Source organism: Mytilus edulis, chromosome 2 (assembly GCF_963676685.1).
Source record: "Mytilus edulis chromosome 2, xbMytEdul2.2, whole genome shotgun sequence".
NCBI classification, from domain to species: domain Eukaryota; kingdom Metazoa; phylum Mollusca; class Bivalvia; order Mytilida; family Mytilidae; genus Mytilus; species Mytilus edulis.
Genome location: NC_092345.1, coordinates 15,351,700 through 15,377,047, shown reverse-complemented (window position 1 = coordinate 15,377,047; position 25,348 = coordinate 15,351,700). Strand labels below are relative to the sequence as shown.

Below are 25,348 nucleotides of genomic sequence, written 5' to 3'. Positions count from 1 at the left end.
CTCTCAAACCACACAACAGAATTTCATGAAACTTTGTAGATAATAAGGACATACTATGTAGATGTGCATATCAACAGGAAATTACGGTTCAATTTTTTTTCTAGGAGTTATGCCCCTTTGAACTTATTTGCTTCAATGTACTTCTGCAACAGTTTGTCATCTCAACTCCTCTGAAAACACACAACAGAATTTCATGAAATTTTGTAGATAATAAGGACATACTATGTATATTGACAGGAAATTATTATTCAATATTTTTTCTTATACAATTTTTTTTTCTTATACTTATTTAATTTCTCCAATGACAATGTGGGGACGTGGGGTATGTGAGCGTGCTCACTAAGGTTCTTTAATTCTACATGTAATATGTTTTCATAAATTGAAAGATATACAAATCATTTGAGGTGAAATACCACCAAATCATGGTACGTCACATCCAGTTGTATACGAAAGTAGGTCGAAAAAAATATTCCCTTGAATTTGACAGTTGTAGGTAATTAATCCTACATTTTATTGCAGTAAAAACATTTCTGTGACATTCACAAATGTCTTGGGTATTTCAAAACACCATTTTTAGCTCACTTGGCGTCCGGCGTCGGCGTCGTCCGGCGTCTTCACTTATACAAAAATCTTCTCTGAAACTACTGGGCCAAATTTAACCAAACTTGGCCACAATCATCATAGGGTATCTAGTTTAAAAAATGTGTGGCGTGACCCAGCCAACCAACCAAGATGGCTGCCATGGCTAAAAATAGAACATAGTAGTAAAATGTAGATTTTGGCTTATAACTCTGAAACCGAAGCATTCAGAGCAAATCTGACAGGGGTTAAATTGTTTATCAAGTCAAGATCTAGCTGCCCTGAATTTTCAGACAAATTGGACAACCGGTTGGTGGGTTGCTGTCCCTGAATTGGTAATTTTAAGGAAATTTTGCAGTTTTTGGTTAATATCTTGAATATTATTATAGATAGAGATAAACTGTAAACAGCAATAATGATCAGCAAAGTAAGATCTACAAATAAGTCAACATGACCAAAATGGTCAGTTGACCCCTTAAGGAGTAATTGCCCTTTATATTCATTTTTTACCAATTTTTTATACAACCGCAAAAATTGAAAAATTTTTGGTCGTATATTGGTATCACGTTGGCGTCAGTGTCGTGGTCGTCGTCAGCGTCGTCGTCGTCTTCGTCCGAATATTTTTGGTTTTCGCACTATAACTTTAGTTTAAGTAGATAGAAATCTATGAAATTTAAACACAAGGTTTATGACCACAAAACGAAGGTTGGGATTGATTTTGGAAGTTTTGGTCCCAATAGTTTAGGAATAAGGGGGCAAAAAGGGCCCAAATAAGCATTTTCTTGGTTTTCGCACTATAACTTTAGTTTAAGTAAATAGAAATCTATGAAATTAAAACACAAGGTTTATGACCACAAAAGGAAGGTTGGGATTGATTTTGGGAGTTTTGGTTCCAACTGTTGAGGAATTAGGGGTTAAAAAAGGGCCCAAATAAGCATTTTTCTTGGTTTTCACACATTAACTTTAGTATAAGTAAATAGAAATCTATGAAATTTAAACAAAAGGTTTATGACCATAAATGGAAGGTTGGGATTGAGTTTGAGAGTTTTTGTCTCAACAGTTTAGGAATAAGGGGCTCCAAAGGGTCCAAAATTAAACTTTGTTTTATTTCATCAAAAATTGAATAATTGGGGTTCTTTGATATACCGAATCTTACTGTGTATGTAGATTCTTAATTTTTGGTCCCGTTTTCAAATTGGTCTACATTAAGGTCCAAAGGGTCCAAAATTAAACTTAGTTTGATTTTAACAAAAATTGTATCCTTAGGGTTCTTTGATATGCTGAATCTAAAAATGTACTTAGATTTTTGATTATTGGCCCAGTTTTCAAGTTGGTCTAAATCGGGGTCCAAAATTAAACTTTGTTTGATTTCATCAAAAATTGAATTATTGGGGTTCTTTGATATGCCAAATCTAACTGTGTATGTAGATTCTTAATTGTTGGTCCCATTTTCAAATTGCAGGTCTACATTTAAGTTCAAAGGGTCCAAAATTAAACTAAGTTTGATTTTAACAAAAATTGAATTCTTGGGCTTCACTGATATGCTTAATCTAAACATGTGCTTAGATTTTTATACGCCCGTCGTCTTTTAGACGGGACGTATTATGGTATACCGTTGTCCGTCCGTCCGTCTGTCTGTCTGTCCGTCGTCCACACTTCGGACAATAACTCAAAAACACTTTCACCAATTTCCATGAAACTTAAGTGAATTGTTTATATCTATTGATGTAAGCTCCCTTTCAATTTTTATAAATTTCAGATTTTAAGTTTTGGATTTATGAGGCTTTATTCATAAAAACAGGGGGATTTTCAACACTTTGGACAATAACTCAAAAAAGCTTTCACCAATGTCCATGAAACTTGGGTGAATTGTTTATATCTATTGATGTAAGCTCCCTTTCAATTTTTAAAAATTTCAGATTTTAAGTTTTGGATTTATGGGGCTTTATTCATAAAAAAAGGGGGATTTTCAACACTTCGGACAATAACTTAAAACGGCTTTCACCAATGTCCATGAAACTTTGGTGAATTGTTTATATCTATTGATGTAAGCTCCCTTTCAATTTTTATAAATTTCAGATTTTAAGTTTTGGATTTATGGGGCTTTATTCATAAAAAAAAGGGGGATTTTCAACACTTCGGACAATAACTCAAAAAGGCTTTCACCAATGTCCATGAAACTTTGGTGAATTGTTTATATGTATTGATGTAAGCTGCCTCTCAATTTTATAAATTTCAGATTTTACATTTCCGTGTTATGAATTTTTATGCTTAAAAAAGGGGGGATTTTCCAATTTTGGGACAATAACTAACACTCACAAAATTTTATGCAACTTTGATAAATTGTTTATATCTATTGACATAAGCTCCCTTTCCATTTTTATAAATTTTAGATTTTACGTTTTCTTAAGTAATGAATTTTTATACTTAAAAAAAAGGGGATTTTATGAAACTTTGGTGAATATATTAATGTAACATCCCTTTTGATTTGTATATATATTTCTAGTTGATCATATAAATTCATTTAAAGCATAAAAGACAAGTTAAAAGAGCAACGGGCGTATCATGCGCTAAAGCGCAGCCCTTTATTGATTATGGGCCAAGTTTTCAAGTTGGTCTTAATCAGGATTTAAAATTATTACATGAAGTACTGTGCAATAGCAAGAAATTTTCAATTGCACAGTATTCAGCAATAGCAAGAAATCTTCAATTGCACAGTATTGTGCAATAGCAAGAAATTTTCAATTGCACAGTATTGCGCAATAGCAAGAAATCTTCAATTGAACAGTATTGTGCAATAGCAAGTATTTTCAATTGCACAGTATTGTGCAATAGCAAGAAATATCTAATTGCACAATATTGCGCAATAGCAAGAAATTTTCAATTGGAGTAATCTTTCTTTGTCCAGAATAGTAGTTGAATCAACTTAAATCATTGTTTTATACAATATACAATGTACATGTATATTCACTTTTACTACCAATTCATACCTGTCAACTGACCCGGATTCTGCAGGTGTGACCCGAGATTTTCACAATTCTGAGGGATCACCCGGATCACCCGCCGGGTCATTGAAATAACCCGGAAATTCCGAAAATGACCCGATTTCACCCGTATTTCTTAGCCTTGAGATTGATTTTCATTACATAAGTAATTAGTCCGAGATTACTCTGACGTCCAACGACTGTTTTGCCAGACAAGCTGGGGCCGTGTAGATGATGACAAAAAGTAAAGGACATAAGACTGTGATACACAAGTTAATAAAAATCTTTAAAAGTGTAATGAAATAATAATAAATAAGATTTAAAATGACTTAACCAAGTGAACATGCATTGATGTTTTGGTATCTTTGATATACATTATAAGAAAATGTACCATAAATACTGAAAATCAGCTCGAAAAAGTTCGTACGCGTTATGACCTGAGATTTGATTCTTCAATGCAGGTCATGACCTGCATTTTCATCGTCACAGGTTGACAGGTATGCCAATTGATAAATTAAAACAATCTTTACCATTCAGTGATAACGAGCACTTTTTTACATTTTAATATTTTATGATGTATTTAAATGAGTAGTTATTGTTGCAAACTCCATTAGTAATTTGAATTGAGATCAGTTGTGGAATAAGAAAAAGGGGGATGTGAAAAAAAAATTGGGGGGAGGGGGTTCAATTTATCTCATTTCAGATTTCATAAATAAAAAAAAAAATTCTTCAAATATTTTTTTGAGAGGATTAATATTTAACAGCATAGTGATTTGCTCAAAGGCAAAAAACAAATTTTAAGTTTATTAGACCACATTCATTCTGTGTCAGAAACCTATGCTGTGTCAACTATTTAATCACAATCCAAATTTAGAGCTGAATCCAGCTTGAATGTTGTGTCCATACTTGCCCAAACCATTCAGGGTTCAACCGCTGCAGTCGTATAAAGCTACACCCTGCAGAGCATCTGGTTGTAAATTTTTGTAATCTTTTACAAAAATCTTCTCCTGAAACTACTGGGCCAAATTTAACCATACTTGGCCACAATCATCATTGGGGTATCTTGTTTAAAAAATGTGTGGCGTGACCTGGCCAACCAACCAAAATGGACGCCATGCATGGCTAAAAATAGAACATAGGGGATAAAATATAGATTTTGGCTTATAATTCTGAAACCGAAGCATTTAGAGCAAATCTAACAAGGGGTGAAATTGTTTATCAAGTTAAGATCTATCTGACATCTTAGACCACATTCATTATCATGATTTTGTGTCAGAAACCTGTGTTGTGTCAACTATTTAATCACAATCCAAATTCAGAGCTGTATCAAGCTTGAATGTTGTGTCCATACTTGCCCCAATGTTCAGGGTCGAACTCTGCGGCTGTATAAAGCTGCGCCCTGCAAAGCATCTTGTTTTCTATAGTACTCTGGACAGGATAAAACTTTACTCATGCCAAGTATTTCTATATTTGAAACAAAGATAAATTCTGCAGATTTTTTGGAAAAGTGCAAATTTAACAGACTAATAGGGGAAAATCAATGGTGAATTTCACCTTGATAGAATATATTAATTTTAGTTTAACACATTATCTATTTGTGAAATTTCATCAGTAATTCAAAATGTATTGGCACAAAAGTCATTACATTACAAACAGAAAATCAATTTAAGATCCAAATTTTAAGGGGTCTCAAGGGTATAATTCCATTTTTTTTTTTGCATTTTTGTCGAGCCTGCAACTTTAGTTGCAGAAAGCTCGACCAAGGGATAGTGATCCGGCGGCGTTAGCTAGCTTCTTAAAAGCTTTATATTTTAAAAGGTGGAAGACCTGGATGTTTCATACTTTGTATATAGATGCCTCATGTTATGAAGTTTCCGTCAGTCACACAGTCTTCACGCTGAGTGGCAGCCCAGACAGCCTAGGCTGGTAAAATTGCTCTCAGGCCTGTAAAAATCAATCTACAGGCCAACAGAATCTAACTAAAAATTTTCAAAAATTGAGCTCCGGGCCTGTAGATTTTGCAGTTCATTGTGAAGACTGGTCACATGTCCAGTGTCCTTGACCTCATTTTCATGGTTCAGTGACCACTTGAAAAAAAGTTTAGATTTTTTGTAATGTTGAATTCTCTCTTTTGATATGTTTGATATGTGCGTACCTTGCAAGGTCCTCATGTCTGTCAGACAGTTTTCACTTGACCTCGACCTCATTTCATGGATCCGTGAACAAGGTTAAGTTTTGGTGGTCAAGTCCATATCTCAGATACTATAATCAATAGGGCTAGTATATTCGGTGTATGGAAGGACTGTAAGGTGTACATGTCCATCTGGCAGGTGTCATCTGACCTTGACCTCATTTTCATGGTTCAGTGGTTATTGTTAATTTTTTGTGTTTTGGTCTGTTTTTCTCATACTATATGCAATAGGTCTACTATATTGGTTATATGGAATGATTGTAAGGTGTACATGTCCAACTGGCAGGTGTCATCTGATCTTGACCTCATTTTCATGGTTCAGTGGTTATAGTTAAATTTTTGTGTTTTGGTCTGTTTTTCTCATACTATATGCAATAGGTCTACTATATTTGTTGTATGGAATGATTGCAAGGTGTACATGTGTAGCGGGCAGATGTCATGTCACCTTGACCTCATTTTCATGGTTCAGTGGTCAAAGATAAGTTTTTGAGTTTTGGTCTTTATCTTATACTATATGCCATAGGTCAACTATATATTTGGTGTATTGAAATATTTTATGATCTTTATGTCAGTCACACAGGTTTTATTTGACCGTGACCTGATTTTCACGGTACATTGCACAGTGTAAAGTTTTTGTGTTTTGGTCTATTGTTCTTAAACTTTAAGTAATAGGTCAACTATATATGTTGTATAGAAGCATTGTTAGCTGTACATGTCTGCCTTGCATGGTTTATCTGTCCTTGACCTCATTTTCAAGGTTCATTGGGACAGTTGTAATAAAGCTTTATATTTAGGACTATCAACATAATATCAATGATTAGTATAGAAGGCAAGACATTTCAGCGTGTGCACTCTTGTTTTTCTACCAACTATCTTGATCATAAACCATGCTGACTCTACATAATATTGGTTCCTTCAATCTTTACGCTCTGCTGTCAACTGAAGGTAAATTATCTTAACATATCCTTGATGACAAAAAAAAACAGAACTTTTATTCTCATGCTTCTCCTAAATAAAAACAAAAACAAAAACAATTTAATGTACATGTTTCAATATTTTTTATTCAGAATGATTAATAGTTTGTTTTCTTGTCACTTAATTATACTTTTTTCCCTAAAATTGTCTTTTTGTTGCTAATTTATTTCTTCTTGATGCTTCTTGTCTCTAATTAATAAGACCCCCCTGAAAAAAATTGTGATTGTTATAATGGTAATAATATACGACAGGTGTATATACGTCGGTGGCAGATCCAGAAATTTTCATAATTAGGGGCCCACTGACTGCCTAAGTGGGGCCAATCCAGTCATGCTGCATTGATTCCCTATATACATGTAATTATGATAATCAACCAAATTTTTTCTCCCCTTTAAATCGGCCGCTGTACATATATTTTGATGGGTTCCTATAACGACTTATTAATACATGTATGAGAAATGAAATAGAAGCTAAAGGAGGCAAAACAAAATGCAATGTACATATGTAATTAAGGAAAAACATTAAAACTTGCCAGAATATTCATTTGAACCTGGGCAGTATTTGAAAGAAGAAGAAAAAAGAAAATTGTACTATTTGTCTGATGTAATGAAATATGTTATTTCTCTTTTGCATTTATTTTTTTAAGGTAATACACATACAGTTTCAACTAACTTAAATCCTGTTTATTTTACTGTTTTCAGATTGGGAAAGAGAAATTTCAAACAATCTCTAAGGAAAATTGTGAGAGTCCTGTTAAAATAGTGTGTAAGGCATTAGAAGAAATAGTCCATGGCTTAGAAGAAGAAAATACAACAGAACAGGTTATTTATTTTCTACAGCATATATATACTTGCCAACTTTTGAAAATCACCATACCTAAATCGTGAAAGTTGGCAGGTATGCTACAGTTATAGATTAGTTATATATATTAGTATCACAATAGATAGATAAAGGCAGATGTGGTGTGAGTGCCAATGAGACAACTCTCCATCCAAATAACAATTTAAAAAAGTAAACCATTATAGGTTAAAGTACGGCCTTCAACACGGAGCCTTGGCTCACACCGAACAACAAGCTATAAAGGGCCCCAAAATTACTAGTATAAAACCATTCAAACGGGAAAACCAACGGTCTAGTATCACAAGTTTAGAAATAAAATATATTAGTTGGTTTGTACAGAAACTTGCAAAATCCTGCATTCTGAGAAGGAATATTAAACTGCAGGAATTGCAAACAAGATTCAAAAGATTTGTAAACAAAATTGAAAAAAAAACATGCTGTGAAACCAACAAAATCTTGTGACAATGTCTGTATACAATTTGAAATTTTAGAAGCGAAATTAGGAAAAAAGAGCATATTCATGTTTGGGATTGGGGCCCAAATTCAAAACCAAAATGATGGTTGGTAAATTAAATCCCTGGGTACTTTTTTTTTATAAAATCTGACCCAGCTTGTGCTACCTCAACAAAGGTACATTTATTTTCTTAACTCATTTTTATGTACATTTTATAACTGTTCTAAATATGTGGATTCAATATTATTTGTTCCAATTTTCGTGGTGTTACTTAGTGAGTACCATCTTGCGCTAGCCAAGGGTTTCGATGATCCACTCCTGCTCTTCGCTAACCCTTGGCTAGCGAAGATGAGTGAGTACATGTGAACCACAAATTCAAATATTCAACTAATTTAACATAGGCTTTGTATGCAGAGAAGGGCAAAGCCACAGAATTAAATATCCTTGAAAATGCTGGTTTTCCTCAATCATCAAAAAATTGATAACTGAGAAAATAAATAAATCCACAATAATTTTCTGCCTGACTTCAATCAATCAATCAATCAATCAATTGAGTATGAATTTCAGATAGAATGGCAGGAGAAGTTACACGATATGCTGCTGTACAAAGTTTGTCAGTCATATGACACAAATCAGCCAATCATTGATGAGAATTCAGTTTTAGACAAAACTGATATGGTAACACAGATTTTTCCATCTTTCGGAATAGCATTTTATACTGAAATTATAAAGAGATGTGGATGGACTACTATGTTTTTATCTGTAAGTGTAGTATAAAATGTTGTCTGTTATTAAATTTTGATCAATTTGAAAGATAATATATACCATAAAGCGGTTATTTCACGGGTGTAAATTTTCAAGATTTTCATTGAATAAGGTATACAAAATATTTTGGCCGATTCATACTTTTTATCAATACATTCCCATGTGCACTATAAAATTGGCGGATTTTATTTTGGCAATTTTGTTTTATCTGTGAAAAGAAGCGAAAATGTTCACCCCTGTGAAAATAACCTGCTTCACAGTAAAAGGGTAAATACTATAAAAAATATCTCAGTTAAGGGAGCACAATACAAAGATTTTTTCACTTCCAATCAGAAAACTTTAAACTGATATAATTCATTTCATCCTTCTTTGAATTTTATAAATGAGGTACCAAAAGAAAGAGGAAAGATTAATCTTTCAAATTGAGATAATTTCATTATGTCTCAGATGTTTCCTATTATATTTCATTCTCTCATAAACCTCAAATGAAGTTTGCAACATCAATTCACAAGAGATCACTAAATTAAATTGGGTATAACATATTTGTTCTATTGATGATTGTGGAAATCTGAGACACAGTGTTGGAGGTCAAGCTGTGTTGTACAAGAATCTATAAAATATTTTGGGATGCTATGAATAACATAGAAGCTATATTCATTCAAGTGTGGACATCACAATACATCAACTGATTACATAACAATTAATTATGTAATAATTAAGTCATAATGAAATTATCACAATTTGAAACATTAATCTTTCCTCTTTCTTTTGGTACCTCATTTATAAAATATAAAGAAGGATGAAATGAATTATATCAGTTTAAAGTTGTCTGATTGGAAGTGAAAAATCTTTGTATTGTGCTACCTTAATGTAAAACTTGTTAACGATATTTTGTTAAATATAAAAACTGATATAAGTATGAAGTAATGGCAAATTAAAAGTTCATGTCATTAGGCAAATATTCTTGTTTTTATGAAAAAGTATTATTTGGGTTAGAAAGAAGCAGTGTTTGACATTTATTTTAAACTAGTCAATATACGTCAATGTCATATTGGTTTGACTCATCGTTGAAGGCTGTACTGTAGTTACCTATAGCAGTGTTCTCCCCAGAAATTTTGGATAGCATCACATTTTGCGTAAACAAAATAACTATTTTTTTTAATGTCATTTAACGCGTCGCGTTGATGCTCTATTTCCTTTATATGTTTTAGTTTATATTGTTCAATTCATAACTGAGAATACAATTAAACTATTACCACAAAAACAGTTGTTTCAGTTTATGTTTTCTTTATTCATTTATAGTTACAGAATTATTTTTTTCCTTTTGTGCCAAACAAAAACAAATATGTGGTTTCAGTTACCCAACAATAAGTCAAATGAATGAATGGTTCATTATACCTATAGTGCAACCTGTATATATACAAAACTAAATATCTAGTACACAAAATTAACTATTTTTTATATTATATTAAGTAAAGATAAAGTAGCAAAAGTAGCAACAACAAAAAATCAATTTAAAAACTTTTTTATCATGTTTATGAAATTCATTGTTTCATGGCACTCAATGAATTAGTCCCAGTAGTTTCTTATCTTTACATTAAAATGATATGTATTTTTAACAAAGTTATCTAACAAATAGTCTGTTAATGCGTAGTTTTCTCTCTTGGTATATTTTTTTTCTGTCTACTGTCTGTTGTCATTATCGTGAAAATGCGGATTTTTGTCATATCTCGTCCGGTTTCTATCCGTAGTTTACACAAAAATGTGCAATGGCGGATGTAGAAAAATTTACGAAAATGAGTGAGAATAAACATTGTTTGACAAGAGATTGTGAATGAATAAGACGCTTTTAACATTAAATGGATTAAACATAAACTTAAGCCAATTATGATAACTTTTTAAAGAAGTATTAAACTTAATATTTTAGCTGTAAACCAAAATTCTCGCTCTCGTATTCCCAGAAAAGAAAGAAAGTAATTTTTGGAGAGTTGCACCAATAAACGATCTTTTTAAATAGAATAATAATCGTTTCAAGCTTTGAAATTTCTTAATACAAAACTTAGATTTTGAATTGTTTTGTGATTGCATTTTTCCATGTCGAAATGGGCGATTGCAGACACGTGGTATTAGTCATGTCACAAGTGTCAGCTTGGGATATTCGCATCCAAACAGTTATCACCTTGAGGGCAATTAACACCTAGCTATTTAATCTCTTAATTGCCTATAGTGTCCGACTTAAAGGGATTACAATTAAAGGTGATATAATTTTTATGATCATAATCGATAATAGATGAAAGTTCGAAATTGAGGACAAGTAAAATAGCATCTTCAAAATAATTATAGCGTCGCGGGAATTATTATAGCATCACGGCGAAAAAATATAGCGTCGCGGTACCGCGACGCTAAAACGGCCTGGGGAGAACACTGTATAGTGCTTGGTAGGGAAATTTTGATGTCTCTAAAGTAGGTATACACGTTTGAAATGTTTTTTAAATTAAATATAAGTTTCTTAATATTTTGCAGAGATTAGAAAGCTTACCTATAGAAATAGCAAGAGACATCTTTAAGGACGTTCTCCGTGTTTCATCGACTGATATGAATGACAGTGATATAACTTTGATGTTAGAACTACTGGATTTTGTTCTGTCAAGGTTGTTTACAAAGTCATGTGATGAGACATTCTTATCTCCATTCTCTGAAGAGTCAACAGAAAGAAGTTTAATAGTGTCTGCCATTGTCACTACATTAAAACATTTTCAAGATTATGATCTAGGAAAATTTTATGACAATGTATCGAATGAAAATGTGATATTTCACATTTTATGTAAGAAAACACTTCTTCAGAACTTTTTATTACAGTTGTTTTTGTTAGGTGTTATATCCATCCCCTCAGAGAATTTCAATTTAAACAACTTGAAAAGATGGTTTTATTTGAATATCAGAGGGAAAGAAATCAATTTTAAGGACAATAAATATACACAGCCATCTCTGAAGTTTTACAAAAACAGTAATCTTGGAAAATACAGCAAAACATCACAGAAAATGGTTGTATTGGATCTTGATTTGGAGTCCATTCAAGTTTTACAGAAGACTTTTCCTTTGGAGATGTGGACCTTAGTTGTCACTAAACTTCTTCATTTAGAAATATGTAAAAGTGTATTGGATATTTCACAGCCAGACTCTGTATTAACCACAATTCAATTATCAAAATGTCCACTCCAAATAAGCATGCCTGACTCTGATAAATCCAAAATTAAATCAAAGAAAATTAACTTGGAATGTTCTTTATCGAACCTTGTTGCCATTAATTTTCATATATTTTCTGAACACAAATTTCTCACCCCTGAAGATTTAGCTATTTTGAGGAGAAGTGAATCAGATATTATTGACTTTGATATAGAAACTATGATATGGAGATTGGAAAAAAGACAACCAGGATTTAAAGGTAATAACTTTATACGCTTTTAGATACTTCCATGATAATTTCTATAAAAGGAAATTTCACATTAACATCTACTTATCAGAAGTGCTTCATACTAAAATTGGGTGCACGAACAACAATTTTACAATCCTATATAATATATATAAAAAGCATTTAGTCTTACAATTACATTTTTATGCTATCACCATGAAATTGATAGTAATATCAAGTATTATGTTCATTTTTTCTATGCACTGTCCAGGTGCAGTTATATATGGAACACTCACTGCCGCCTTCCTCTGAATATTCTATAGTCATCCAAAACAGCCATATCAACCTACACCTACAGTCACTAAATTCATCATGTGTAAATAGTTTTATCTTAATATATAAATAAATAAAATAAAAGTATGCACTACCACTATGTAAAAATGTTATAATCAATTTTTGTTTTTTAAATTTTTCACTGTTTATATGTCTCCACAAAGCAAATGCGCAGTACAAGTGACATAAACTTCAACGTATTGAAGGCAGTCACTAAAAAGTAGAAGTATGTTGAATTTAAAACAAAATAAAGTACGATATAGGAGTACCAAGGAGTTGTGGTCAGCCAATTAAAATTACGGATTGAAATACAACACATATGTTATGTTGGAAGCAGGACAAATCGCCCCACACCTAATCGCCCCACTTTAAAAAAACCGCCCCAAACTGATTTACCAAATCGCCCCACAAAAAAAAGAAGCTTTCAAACCTTCTCATAAGTGGGACCAATTGGAAAGCTAACACATTACAGTTTAATTATTTTTATTCGTAAGTGGGGCTAGTTGGTAGCCTTTAACTTTATTCATACTTGTACTTTTCACAAGTGGGACGAGTTGACATTCACGTTACCGATATACTAATACTCACGTCTTACTGCTATTTAAAAAAAAAAAGGAATAACATAAGATGTTTCTATAAGGTTTTCAATGGGATAGCATCTTTTCCATAAGTGGGGCAATTGGCATTACTAAATTTCTCCTGGTTAATAATATATTAATCTAGATTTTACCCTTTTCCATTAAGTGGGGCGAATTGGCAGGAGTAATATTAACGGAATTTAACCCATATACAACGGGATAACATCTTTTTCCATAAGTGGGGCGAGTTGGCATTACAAAATTCATCCTGGTTAATAATATATTGATTTAGATTTTACCGTTTTCCATTAAGTGGGGCAAGTTGGCAGGAGTAATATTAACAGGATTTAACACATTTCACAAGTGGGGCGAGTAAGTGTGGGGCGATTTGTCATGGAATTGTTATGTTATTGTTTACATGTACAAAATGTCATGTTTATTTTTATTTTTTTATTCACGTTCTTTGCTGTTTTGATATTGCAGTTTAAAATTTTGTAATAAACATGTGTTGAAAAACCTTACACTTGTACATGATGCTTTAATTGTATTTCAGATTGCATAGAGGAGCTGTTGAAAAATAAATACCCAGAGAAGTGGAAAGATAGCAGGTATGATTAACTTGATTTACACGACTGTATCATCTGACATTCTAAGAATTTATTCCAGTTGCAAAAAGTCAAAAATTCACCCTGCTTTTTATATCAGGAATGGCATGCATCCATCTAACTTTGACTTGACAAAACATCATCTTTTAAGCCATCAATTGCAATATGTTCTTAATTTGGATTGTGATGTAGAAGTCTATCAATTCAAGGTTGACCGCAGAATAGCATGTGGTCTCTCCCTTTATAAATTTAGATTCATGTTTGGATTTATGGTCACATACAAGAGGAAGTTACTAAGATCCCTATTTCTTTTGAGGTCATAGTAACTAAATAAGACTTGGTTTTTTGTTGTTGTTGAAGTGTTTTTTACATAGCAAATCATATATTTTATACATATGTGATTTCAACCTTCCTTGGATATATAAATACATATACTGAGTCAGAACGTTCCCTTTGGTTCTATGGTCTTATCTTTCAAGATCAAAGTCAAAGCTACTGAAAAAATGAAATTCGTGCAGAAAAATATTTCCAAATGTTAAATGGAATGCTTCATATGAATTTATAACCTCTTGCTTGGATGCATATGGTCATATATATATAAGTCACTAGGTCTAAGGTCATGGTCATATCTTCTAAAGATTGAATTTGTAAAACACAACATTACTGTTTAAAGAACTTTATCTTAAGGTGGTACCCAACACCTAGACTAAAATTAATTTGACTTGTTTAATTTTCATAAGATTTTGAGAAAATATTTACTTTGCATACATGTGATGGACTGTGAAACTCAGATCAGGAGATTGGGACTTGGATCAGGAGGTTTTTTATCGACATTAATTTTGTCGTAAATGTTACGGTACGATGTAGAAATTGTCTCTTAAAGTGTTCTTTCATTTACACCAGAATGTAATGTGTTTATACACCCTAGTACCCTTGTTGCCTTTCTATTTGAATGATAACACATTATCAAATAAATATATTGAGAAGAAACTGTTTCTTGTTTAGTGTTGTGTTTGATAATTGATTGTTCACTGCTTGCAAATAAATGATTATATACAAATAAGAAAGAAATGTGCTATGCATGTATATTTTAAACATGATAAATTAATTAAAAAATAAATAACAATAGTAAATTGCTTGTTTTTTAACTTTATAAAAGTCATATTTCTAGAAACTTGAGACTCTGTTAAAGATTTCAATTTTTTTTATTTGAATGACCAAATTATTTAGACATTTCTACAATTGTTCATGTTGTTTAACTGATACTGAGTTATTTTCCATCCATGTTCATTAGTCCAGTCAAACTAAGATTTAACCTCAAACTAATTGTAACAGAAAATGTTTTAGTTCTTATCAATAGCATTATGCCCTTTATATACACAGAAAAAAGTCCCATAAATCTAACTTGAGGAAAACTCAAAGACAGCATTTTTAATTTCCTATGGAAATTAAAATTGGAAGGGGAGATAACTCTTGCAAAAACGAGTCTTGTTGGGTCAGTTTTTGGTTGTTTTTCTTGAAATTTAAGTACAGTATGATAGTTTGAACAGGTTATAAGTTTGTAATTAACTCAATTTCATAATCTCCTGCTCATGAAATGTACAAAACCGAAGTGTTATGTGTAATTTTATTTTTTTTCATGCATTTTTCATTAAAGAAATTGCAAATTTGAGGCTTTGCAACCATTTTGAAAAAACAATGTGAACATTTTGTATTGTTTATATCTTTATATTATATTTTATCAGCAACTTACCTATCTTAAGAAACTTTAAACCACAAAAAAGAATACATGCTTAATTATTTTTATTGAATTTGAGATTCCTTTACCTTGACATGTTGAAAAATCAATAAATTGTCAACTAATGAATTACAAAATCTAGATTATAGCTTGATAAAATGTATGAAAACACCTTGTTGTTTGTTATACTCTAAAGACCGCTAAAAATTCAAGAACAAATACATTCTGATGAAGAGAAGTGGTAAAGTTATAATTTTGTATCAATTTTTATTGAAATTTCTGCCTTTTTTGCAAGAGTTATCTCCCTTTCCAATGCAATTCTCCATAGGCATTTTAAATGGTAATTTTTTAGTCTTCCTCAAGTTAAGATTTTATGGGACTTTTTTCTGTGTATATTTGGGGTTTAATGCTAAAGATTAAAACTTTAAAATCTGCTGTTGCAATTACTTTCGGGTTAGGGTCAAATTTATGCTAGATTGACCAGATTACATGTGGAATTCTGCATATTGTTAAAACTTTCCAATGGTCAGAATTCTTATATAAAATTCAATTTAATCTTTGAAAAAAAGTCTAGATTCCCACAATATTTTGTAAATTTATATTATTTATTTGTCCCAAAACATTTAATTTCATGCTCTATAGTGTGTGATAACATTGTGTGAGGGAATTCGACGTTTGATGTACCACTGTTCACTCCAGTGCAATTTATGACAATACCACTGCATCAATCAGAATTATTTTTTTTGCAGTGTTTTAAGAAATGATTTTGCTTTGTTGTCGCGTATTATTTGTGAAACATTCAATGTTTTAAAAAGGCGAATTTTCTTTATAAAGTCAATGATTATGTTGACTTTTGAAGGCCAAACTTTCTACAGCCTTAAATACGCTAATGAAAGATCCAAAAACTATACCAATACATAACGACATGTTTATGAAATTATAACAAATCTATTGGTTAACAAATTTTTACTCGTTATTGCAAAAAAATGAACTTAATATATCTGACATTTTCTCCCTACCCAGTTTACCCCTATACATTTTGATGATGTGGACTGGTCATTGTTATTGAATCGTAGGCAATTTGATTGGATTAAGTTGTTATTAGTTTACCTTCAAACTTGTTTATGCTTTTCATACATGACTTGATTAATTAGAACGTGCATGAATGTGTACGGTAACTAAAATGACCTTCAAACTGGACACTGGACGAGTCAATATTGTGTTTTATCAATGAAAGTTAAGGTATGAAAGGTAAGAATTGCCACTTATTCGATTTTCACAAAATTTTCGGAATATACAGTTGAAATGTTATTTTTTAAAAGCCTATTGTGAAGAGTAAAGAGAAAGTTTACAAATAATACGTTTTGTTCCATTAAACAAGTCATTTTCGTAAGAGAAATACCGAAATATATTTTACGCACGACTACGGCAGGTAAAATTATTATTTATCATAATAAAAAAAAGCATTTTTCAGTCTCATTGGAATATGTTGATTACAATTAATCCCAAACTTAAGAAGTAAGTAACTAAAGTCAAAATATGTCCGATCTGCCTATTTCTGCAAATCAAAAGTCAATACGATCGTTTAAAGTCAATTTCGTCTACCTCACAAAATCTTGTTAGGCACTATAAATGCTTTGGTTTTTGAGTTATAAGCCAAAAACTGTATTTTACCCCAATGTTCTATTTTTAGCCATACCATCCTTTTATGATTATTTGATTAAGATACAATTCATTTATTTTACAATTTACATTTTTGAACAGATAAATAACTTATAACAGGATAAATCAAAGGGAAGTAACCAAAATTTATTTCCAAAATTTAATACACAAAGTTTTTATCACACAATGGCAATTAATGGTCATTAGCTTGAGGTGAGCATTGTTGATTACCAGTATGTTTGACACCCAAGCTGTCAAGTGAAGCCATATAATTACACATCTTCTTTGACAGGTAAAATTATTAACACAGGTGTAAATTATACCTGTACCATAGTAAGAAATTATCAAAAATGGAAGCTGAAAATTTTCATTTATGAAATATTTCATACACAGGATTTTTTCTCCTTAACAGGAGGACAGGAAGAGACCCCTGAAAACGGGATTATTGTACTCCCGTCGGGAGGTTCACATGTATGACTTTGACCCTTTGAAAAAAAAATATAAATAAACAAAAATTTCAAAAAAAATTGAACCAATCACTTTCTGGGAAAAAAAATGGTTGGATATATAGCAGTTTGACAAAGACTAATTTTGATCATTGAGAAGATTAATTTTTCCTTAACATTACAAGGTTATTGAAACGTTTCGGGGAGTTATCTCCCTGTAGTACTACCTAACAGGGAAAAAAACCTATGCCCTCACATTTATGTAAGCCTTCCCTCTTAAGGGCATTTCAGTTCTCAATTTTATTTCTTGGTAAGTGTGTATGTCTGAGTTGTAAATAATTATCTTGAACATTTATGTCTAAATGTTTGACATGACTCATTATGACTGCATAATAAGCTACAAATATGACCCTTTATGACTTGTTTTCTATGTGCACATATATGAACATTTTCATTACAGGCTCATTAAAACATTACATAGAAACCTTGATTTACTATCAGTTGATGGGACTATGTACAAGATGTATGGCCTTGTAGTTGAACTTGAATCTGCAGTCTCACAGGAAGATGTGCTAGCTGTGACTGAGGTACGTTCTTAAAACTCTTCAGTGAGAAAATAAAAACATGTGGTATGATTGGAAATGAGAAAGCTTTTCCTCAGAGACCAAACTGACGTAGAAGTTAGCAGCTATAGATCACTGTATAGCTTTTCACAATGAGCAAAACACATACTTCAAAGCAAGTTATAAAAACTCCCCTCCCCTAAATGCAAATGTAAATAACTCAAGAGAAAAGTAATGGACTCAAAATTGATTTATATACAAAACAATCAAGGAATATGAATAAATAACAATCTACAACCTCTGAATTACAATTCCTGTATTGGGACAGGCAGATACAGAATATGGCAGGGTTAAACATATAAGCAGCTGGCGTCCAACCCTCACTCTTACCTTAAAAGTGGTGCAATGGCACAACACAACAATAATGTATATATGTTACAGTAAATAGGTGAAATTAGGAAGTACATGTAATTACTAAAATTTAGGAATTACAGGTAATTCCCGATGCACTTAGTAAATACAAGTAATTCCTGAAACGGCCCAGTTATTACCAGTAATTACTAATTTTAAAATGAATTTTTACACCTATTTACTGACTGCTAAAACAACCGTAACTTTTGATCACCTGACCGTAATATAACATTGTTTTAGCTGTGTAATACTAACTAGATTTGTATAAAAAATATCTTTAATAAATAAGGTCTTTCAAATATTTGGTTAAATCAGAGTAACTTTAGTTTTAATCCAAAATGGTTTAAGTTGAGCATTATACAGATAATTTTTGACCAACTTCAGCAGACATGGATATCAAAAATGGAAAATTCTCTCAAAGCATTATGTTTTAACTTTTTAAAGTATTTTGAATTTGAAGAATATTTAGACTTATTACCTTAAAAGATAAGATAACGTTATGTAGGTTAAGAACTGGAATGAACTGTTATAAGCATTAGCTTCGAGATATAAAAAAAATCTTTTTTGTTGTTGTTAAATCATTTATAAAAATGATATAGTAAAATTATAATTCACTGTTAGCAGCCATTCTGGTTCTTTTTTGTTAAATTAGCTGAGAAACAAAGTTGATGAGTTGTGCACTTGCAGGTGAATATTTGGACCTCATTGAATACGTATTCATGTGACCTTCAAATCAACCACAAGCTGGAGATGGGTTATCGATGTATTAAGCTATTAAAATTGTAAGGGTTTTGCAGAACAAATAGTCTCGGCTACTCTTGCTGTTAATCGCAGCCTCAACAAAAATGAGGAAAAAATATTAATATTTTCCTCTAGATACTATCTTTTGACTAGTACTGTAAGAAGCTTCATTAAAAATTGGGTAAACATCCAGGATGGTTTATAAAATCTTATGTTTTAAAAACATTAACTACAAAGTGTATGTAATGTTAACTGGGAAAAAAACTAGTCCATTCATAAGTAATATACGAAAAAAAGGATTTTTTTTAACAAACTTTACTTTTGGATATTATCTTATGATTATAAGCATTTAGCTTCTGTCCGAGTTTGGTAGAAATCCAGGATATTTGGAGAAAGTTTTTTAAAGTTTTAAACCACAGTGCATGATGGAGATTTTAGTTTGATTTTGGATTGATATCATTGTCTTGCATACATATATTTAATTTTATTTAATTTATGGAGTTTCAAAACCTATAAAACAACCATTTTCCAGTTTCAATTCACAAACACTAAAGAGCATCACTTTGGATGTGCATTAAATTCCTACATCCTTAAGTTAGCTCCTATAAAATCCCTACCCCTTTACTATCTTATTTGGTATCTTGAATCATGTTTTTAATTTTAAAACAAAAATATCAAGTTAGTAAATAGCTGTAAAAATGACAAAAAAAATCAGTGATTACCAGTTATCACTGAAACAACTAGTAAATGCATGTAATTACTAAATTGGTTAGTAATTACAGGTATTTACTGAAATGTTTAGTAATTACGTGTAATTCCTAAATTCACCTATTTACTGTAACATATCTATATTAAAGAAGATGTGATATGAATGCCTATGAGAAACTCTCCATCCAGGTCAAAATTTATAAAAGTTAACCATTATAGGTCACAGTATGGTCTTCAACACAGAGCTTTGGCTCAAACTGAAAACAGAAAGCTATAAGGGCCCCAAAAGTTACTGGTATAAAACTATTCAAACGGGGAAAACAAAAGGTCAAATCTATATAAAAAAACGAGAAATGCATGCATGTACAATGATGTATACAACAATGTATACAACAATGTACAAAATACAAATATTATAAACAGCAACAAAGAACAAACACTCAATTACAGGTTTCTGACTTTGGACAGGCACATATATAATGTGACAATGTTTAAGATATTTGTTGGCAGCTAACCCTCTCCTAACCTATAGTATTGTTTACTTTAATCAGTCTTGTAGAAGGTAGTGATATTCTAATGAGTAAATCTTATTAAAATTCAGTTGGTTGATTAAACAAAATTATAAAAAAAAACTCGTTCAAAGGCTTGAAGTCCACTTTAAATGATTTCAATTATACATGTTAAATATCCCATCATAATTGCTTTAAAAACAAGGCAAGTTGTTATGTTGTGTATTTAGTGATCGGTAAAGCACTACTTTTATTTTGCAATGTTATAACACAGATAGTAAGACTGATATTCATGTTCCTGTTGACTCTTAGTTTAAACATATTTATTTATAGAGGTTTGAGAAACAAGTTTTGCAAGGTATATTAATCCTTTTCCACTTTGCGGGTGCGAATGCTGCCTGGTAGAGGCATTAGTAGCCTGCTCTTTTTCGAAATCTACAAGGGTGTCTTTCACGTGCAAGAGATATGGCTCTCACTTAACACGGGTCAGCCATTTATCGTCCCCTTCCGATGAACTATCATCTTTTCCTCAAGGCCATACTTGCAAATGGTGTGAAGGGAGAGCAGAAAATTCAGTCCCTGAATTTTTTATCCCAAACGGGAATCGAATAAGGAACCTTTGTGCGACTCTTAAAAACATGCACATAGTATGAATAGTTTTTAGGCAGTTAAGCTGCCTTATTTGAGCACCCTGAATTTGTGTGCTTCCTAATAAATGCTGAAATACGTGTCATTGTTATCATCTAGCTGGCTTCTATATTATTTATAACTTATTGGACAGTTTTTTCATACTTTTCATTACAAAAAATATGACCAGAAAAACCTTAAATGATTGTCGATTTTCCCCAAAAGTTTTGAAGTTGCACATAGGAAGTAGAGCACATTAGGAATCCTTATGTAGTTTATTATCCCCTGAGCATATGGCTAAGATGTCAAAGAACAAATGTGTGAAATATTCAATCACCGAAAATCTCTAAAGACAAGTAGTTAAGATTTCCCAAAATTGCAAAACTCGTAGGAATATTGTTTGTCGTCAATACGTAGTCAGCTACTTATATATGATCACGCTGTTGGCGGCAATTTTGAATTAGAAGACGAATTGTCCGTATCTTTTTAATAAGCGGTGGTCCGAGGTCTATGACCTTCCACTTTTGCAGTCAGACTTTCTACTTAATTACTAGCTACGCCGGACAGATTTTGAAAGAAAATAAAAAATAACTGTGCAAACATTTTTGGGGAAAGACGGCTTCAAGCCGTCAATCCCCTATGGGGTTGACCAGAGTGACACTCCCTCACATCATTCATTTTGTTTTTATACATGTTATAGTGTGGAAAACCCCCCAACAAATCTTACTTAGATTGAAGAGAAGGAGACCCAGAAATGAAGTTTGACTTTAAACACTTTTTTACACATTACCCTTCTGTTTCTCACGAAAATATTGTATCTTGAACTCTCCTTTACACTATTTACGTTTACTTTACAATCCGGAAAAATTAGTATGACGAGATATTCTAAATATATCCAACCTACATTGTATTTTATAGTGACGTCATTCTTGGAAGAAGCAGGGATATCCTTCACCAGCTCACTGGTTATTTAAATCATTCTTAGAGATCGTGCACTAATTACAAATTTGTATTTGTTAAATCTGAACATAATATTGTTTACTGTAGATGATTTAAACATCAACATACAATACTTTAATTTGTAGGTCAACAACTTTCAAAATATACAAAGATCGTGGGGTTACATGAGACAGGGGAAAGAAACGATTTTATTACTTTTTTCGGGTCTCACTAATCAGAGACCAGAAGCGTCAAAAAGCGACAAGAAGCGTCAAGAAGACTATTTAGCGACAAGAAAAAATTATTATTCTTGTCGCTTCTTGTCGCTAATTAGTGAGACCACTTTTTTCTGTAAAAATTCTGAGAATCTTCCTCCAATTCAGGAGCACCTCAATTGATGAGTTATTATCCACTAAAATAAAAGTTAATGTATTTAAACACTTCAAATGTGACATTTCATTGGATTAGTAGTCTTTTATTAAAACTAAATTTTTGTGTACCTACATAATCATTGTAATGGTAAAAAAAATTAATAAAAATTTGCATTTTGTAGTTTTAACATATTTATTTTTTACAAATATTTCAAAATTAAGATTTGGAAACAAGCTTCACACAGTTTACATCACTCATATTGTTTTTTTATTAGTACCTGTTTCCCTGTGATGAGAGTTGTAACTCGGAACTTTAACAATGGAAATTTAAAACTGAATAGATTTTTCAGTCCACACTTTCTAAAGAAAAAACTTAAAAATCCAAGAGTACTGTCATAAAAAATGGAAAATGGCCCTAGCCTGTAGTTCAGTGGTACACAATCAAGATTTCAAAAAATATTGTAGATGTTGTGAAATGACAGAATTCAGTTGAGTTTTAGATAATTAGCTATCAACTTTAATCAAATGTTTAGATTTAGAAGATGCAGATCTCTTCCATTGGTCCAAATTGAATCCTTAACTTAGGAAATGAAATTACATAAACAACAATTGATTTCAATATTGTCAATCTTTCTACATGATCTAGCTGTTCTCTTTTTCATTCTTCATATGAAAACTATCAAAAGATACCCCCCCCCCCCTCTTTTCTAAAAACATAATTAAAGAGAAACAAGGGCCGTCTTTCCCCTCAGAGCTATTCAGCTCTTTGATTACCAAATTTTCCTTAAAAAACGATCTCAAACTTATTTTCATCATTACTATTCATGACAGTGATGTTCAATTTGTTCAACCGCTAGCTTTATACAGAACATTGCCGATAAATAATGTGTAAATCCGAGTAAAATTTTATCTCACTTTCTGTCAAAAACAGCATTGTAAACAAAATGGCTGCCCCGAGATTACAATATCGAAAAGCGGATAAGGGTAATCCCGGGTTTTGGGGCTACCAACTTAAAAAATCCAGACAGGTGACAAAATACATCTATGCATGGTAAATAAATATAAACACTAGAATTGAAAACCAAAATTGTGTAAAAGAAAGAAAAAGTAGATAATATTTTGTACACCAATTTTAATGTCAAAATCCAATACAAGTGAAGTGGAGAAGATTTAGATAAAGAGACTGATGAAGAGGAACTTTAGTTCCTGTATCAGTAAAAGAACCTTAGTAAACCTAAGTAAGTGACAGCTGGGAACAGTTTATCTAACAATATATATGTTCCTGGTAACAGTATAATTTTTTTTATCAGTGATAAATGTTGGTATAATGCATGTTAAATGCTTTTCAAGTGAAACATATTACTGCAATTTCATAAGGTATTTTTTTCTTCTCAATTTTGATAGGTCAGTAGAAATAGCTGGAAGTTTTTTATATAAAAAAGATGTGGTATGATTGCCAATGAGACAATTATCCACAAGAAACCAAAATGACCAAAACTTGGTAACGGTCAAGATCCCCACCCCTAAACCATATATATTCATGTATTGGACAATATAACAAATCATACATATATGAAATATAGGTGGAGTTCGTGGGGCCACACTACCCCTTTCTGTTTGAGAATTTATAACGGTTGAGATCCACAATCTTAAATAATATATATTTATGTATGGGACAATATTACAAATAAAATAGATTATATGGGGGTCCCTATGGTCACTGTACACCTTCATGTTTGAGAACTTGGAAAAATTCGAGATCATCACCCCTTAACCATATATACGACATGTGTAAGACTATATAACAAATCAAATGAAATATAGGGGAAGTCCCTGTGGTCACCCTACCCCTCAGGGTGCAATCAACAGTTTTTTTCTATGACGTCACATTTTGAGGGACCATGCATAAGTGACCCTTAGTGGTGGACTGATTAATAAAGATACTTGTATAAAACTAGATATCACTGGAATCAGAATGTTCTCTAGTTTATAATGAAATAAAAATAATGTGTACTTTTAATATATTAAAAATATTCCATCCAATGAACATGGGGGAAAAAAGGTCTAATTTGAACAAAAAAAACTTGAAACCAGGTCATGTGCACACCCATGAAGACAAGATCCATGCACATTTTACATAATCAAAACTGTATGAAATTTGTAGGTTTTTACCTGGCCTTTCAAAAAAATCTTGTTTCAGGGTACGGTTTCCTGCTCCAAAAAGAGCTACAGTGGCTGCAAATAAGTTTTCAATTTTCACTGCCAAAAAAACAGGTTGTTTACAGTGTTGTCTCCCCTCAAAACATGTAAAGTTAATATAATTTTAAAAATTATTTCAATCATTCAACCTGTTTTAATTCAAAGCTAATTAACTAATTTTTACAATCAAATACAAAAAACATGATACTTTTTCACCAATTGAGTAAATAAACAGAGGTTTCCCTCCATGGTTATTTTTAGTCGGGGAATAACCCCTAGTTTTTTATACGAAACTGTTTATAGCACCCTTAAGGCAAAACTTTATATGCGATATATTAAAATTTCTTAGCTTTTCTGAATCTGTACACTATACCGATTAAAATGGTGTCTGACTTTAAGGATTGTGACCACGAATAGTGAAAATACAGCTCTTTTTTCATGTCGCGTAGTACTGGCATATTGGCCAGTGGCAAACAGTTTAACCAGCAAACTCCAAACATTTCCTGTATCTCATTTTCATCAGTTTTACAAAGAAAATAAATCATAAAATAGGGTTTCTTTTGAATAAATAGAATAAAATCTATGAAGTAAGCATGAATAAAGTTACTTTAAATATATTTTGTCCCTAGTATTATGTGAACTAAGTTATAGCTGAGTTGAGAAAAATATGGAAATAGTGTTTTTCTTAGGAATGGCACTTGTACCTTTATGACTTTAA

General features: G+C 31.8%; 1 protein-coding gene across 1 annotated transcript in view; it reads left to right on the top strand.

The window, feature by feature from the left end:
• LOC139511558 (uncharacterized) overlaps positions 1–25,348 on the top strand; it is a 50,389-nt gene that overhangs the window by 5,533 nt on the left and 19,508 nt on the right. Inside the window, exons 2-6 of the mRNA XM_071298391.1 lie at positions 7,431–7,550; positions 8,591–8,785; positions 11,312–12,233; positions 13,665–13,719; positions 18,023–18,149. Of these exons, the coding sequence (XP_071154492.1) occupies positions 7,431–7,550; positions 8,591–8,785; positions 11,312–12,233; positions 13,665–13,719; positions 18,023–18,149 (1,419 nt within the window). The remainder of the gene's footprint in view (positions 1–7,430; positions 7,551–8,590; positions 8,786–11,311; positions 12,234–13,664; positions 13,720–18,022; positions 18,150–25,348) is intronic.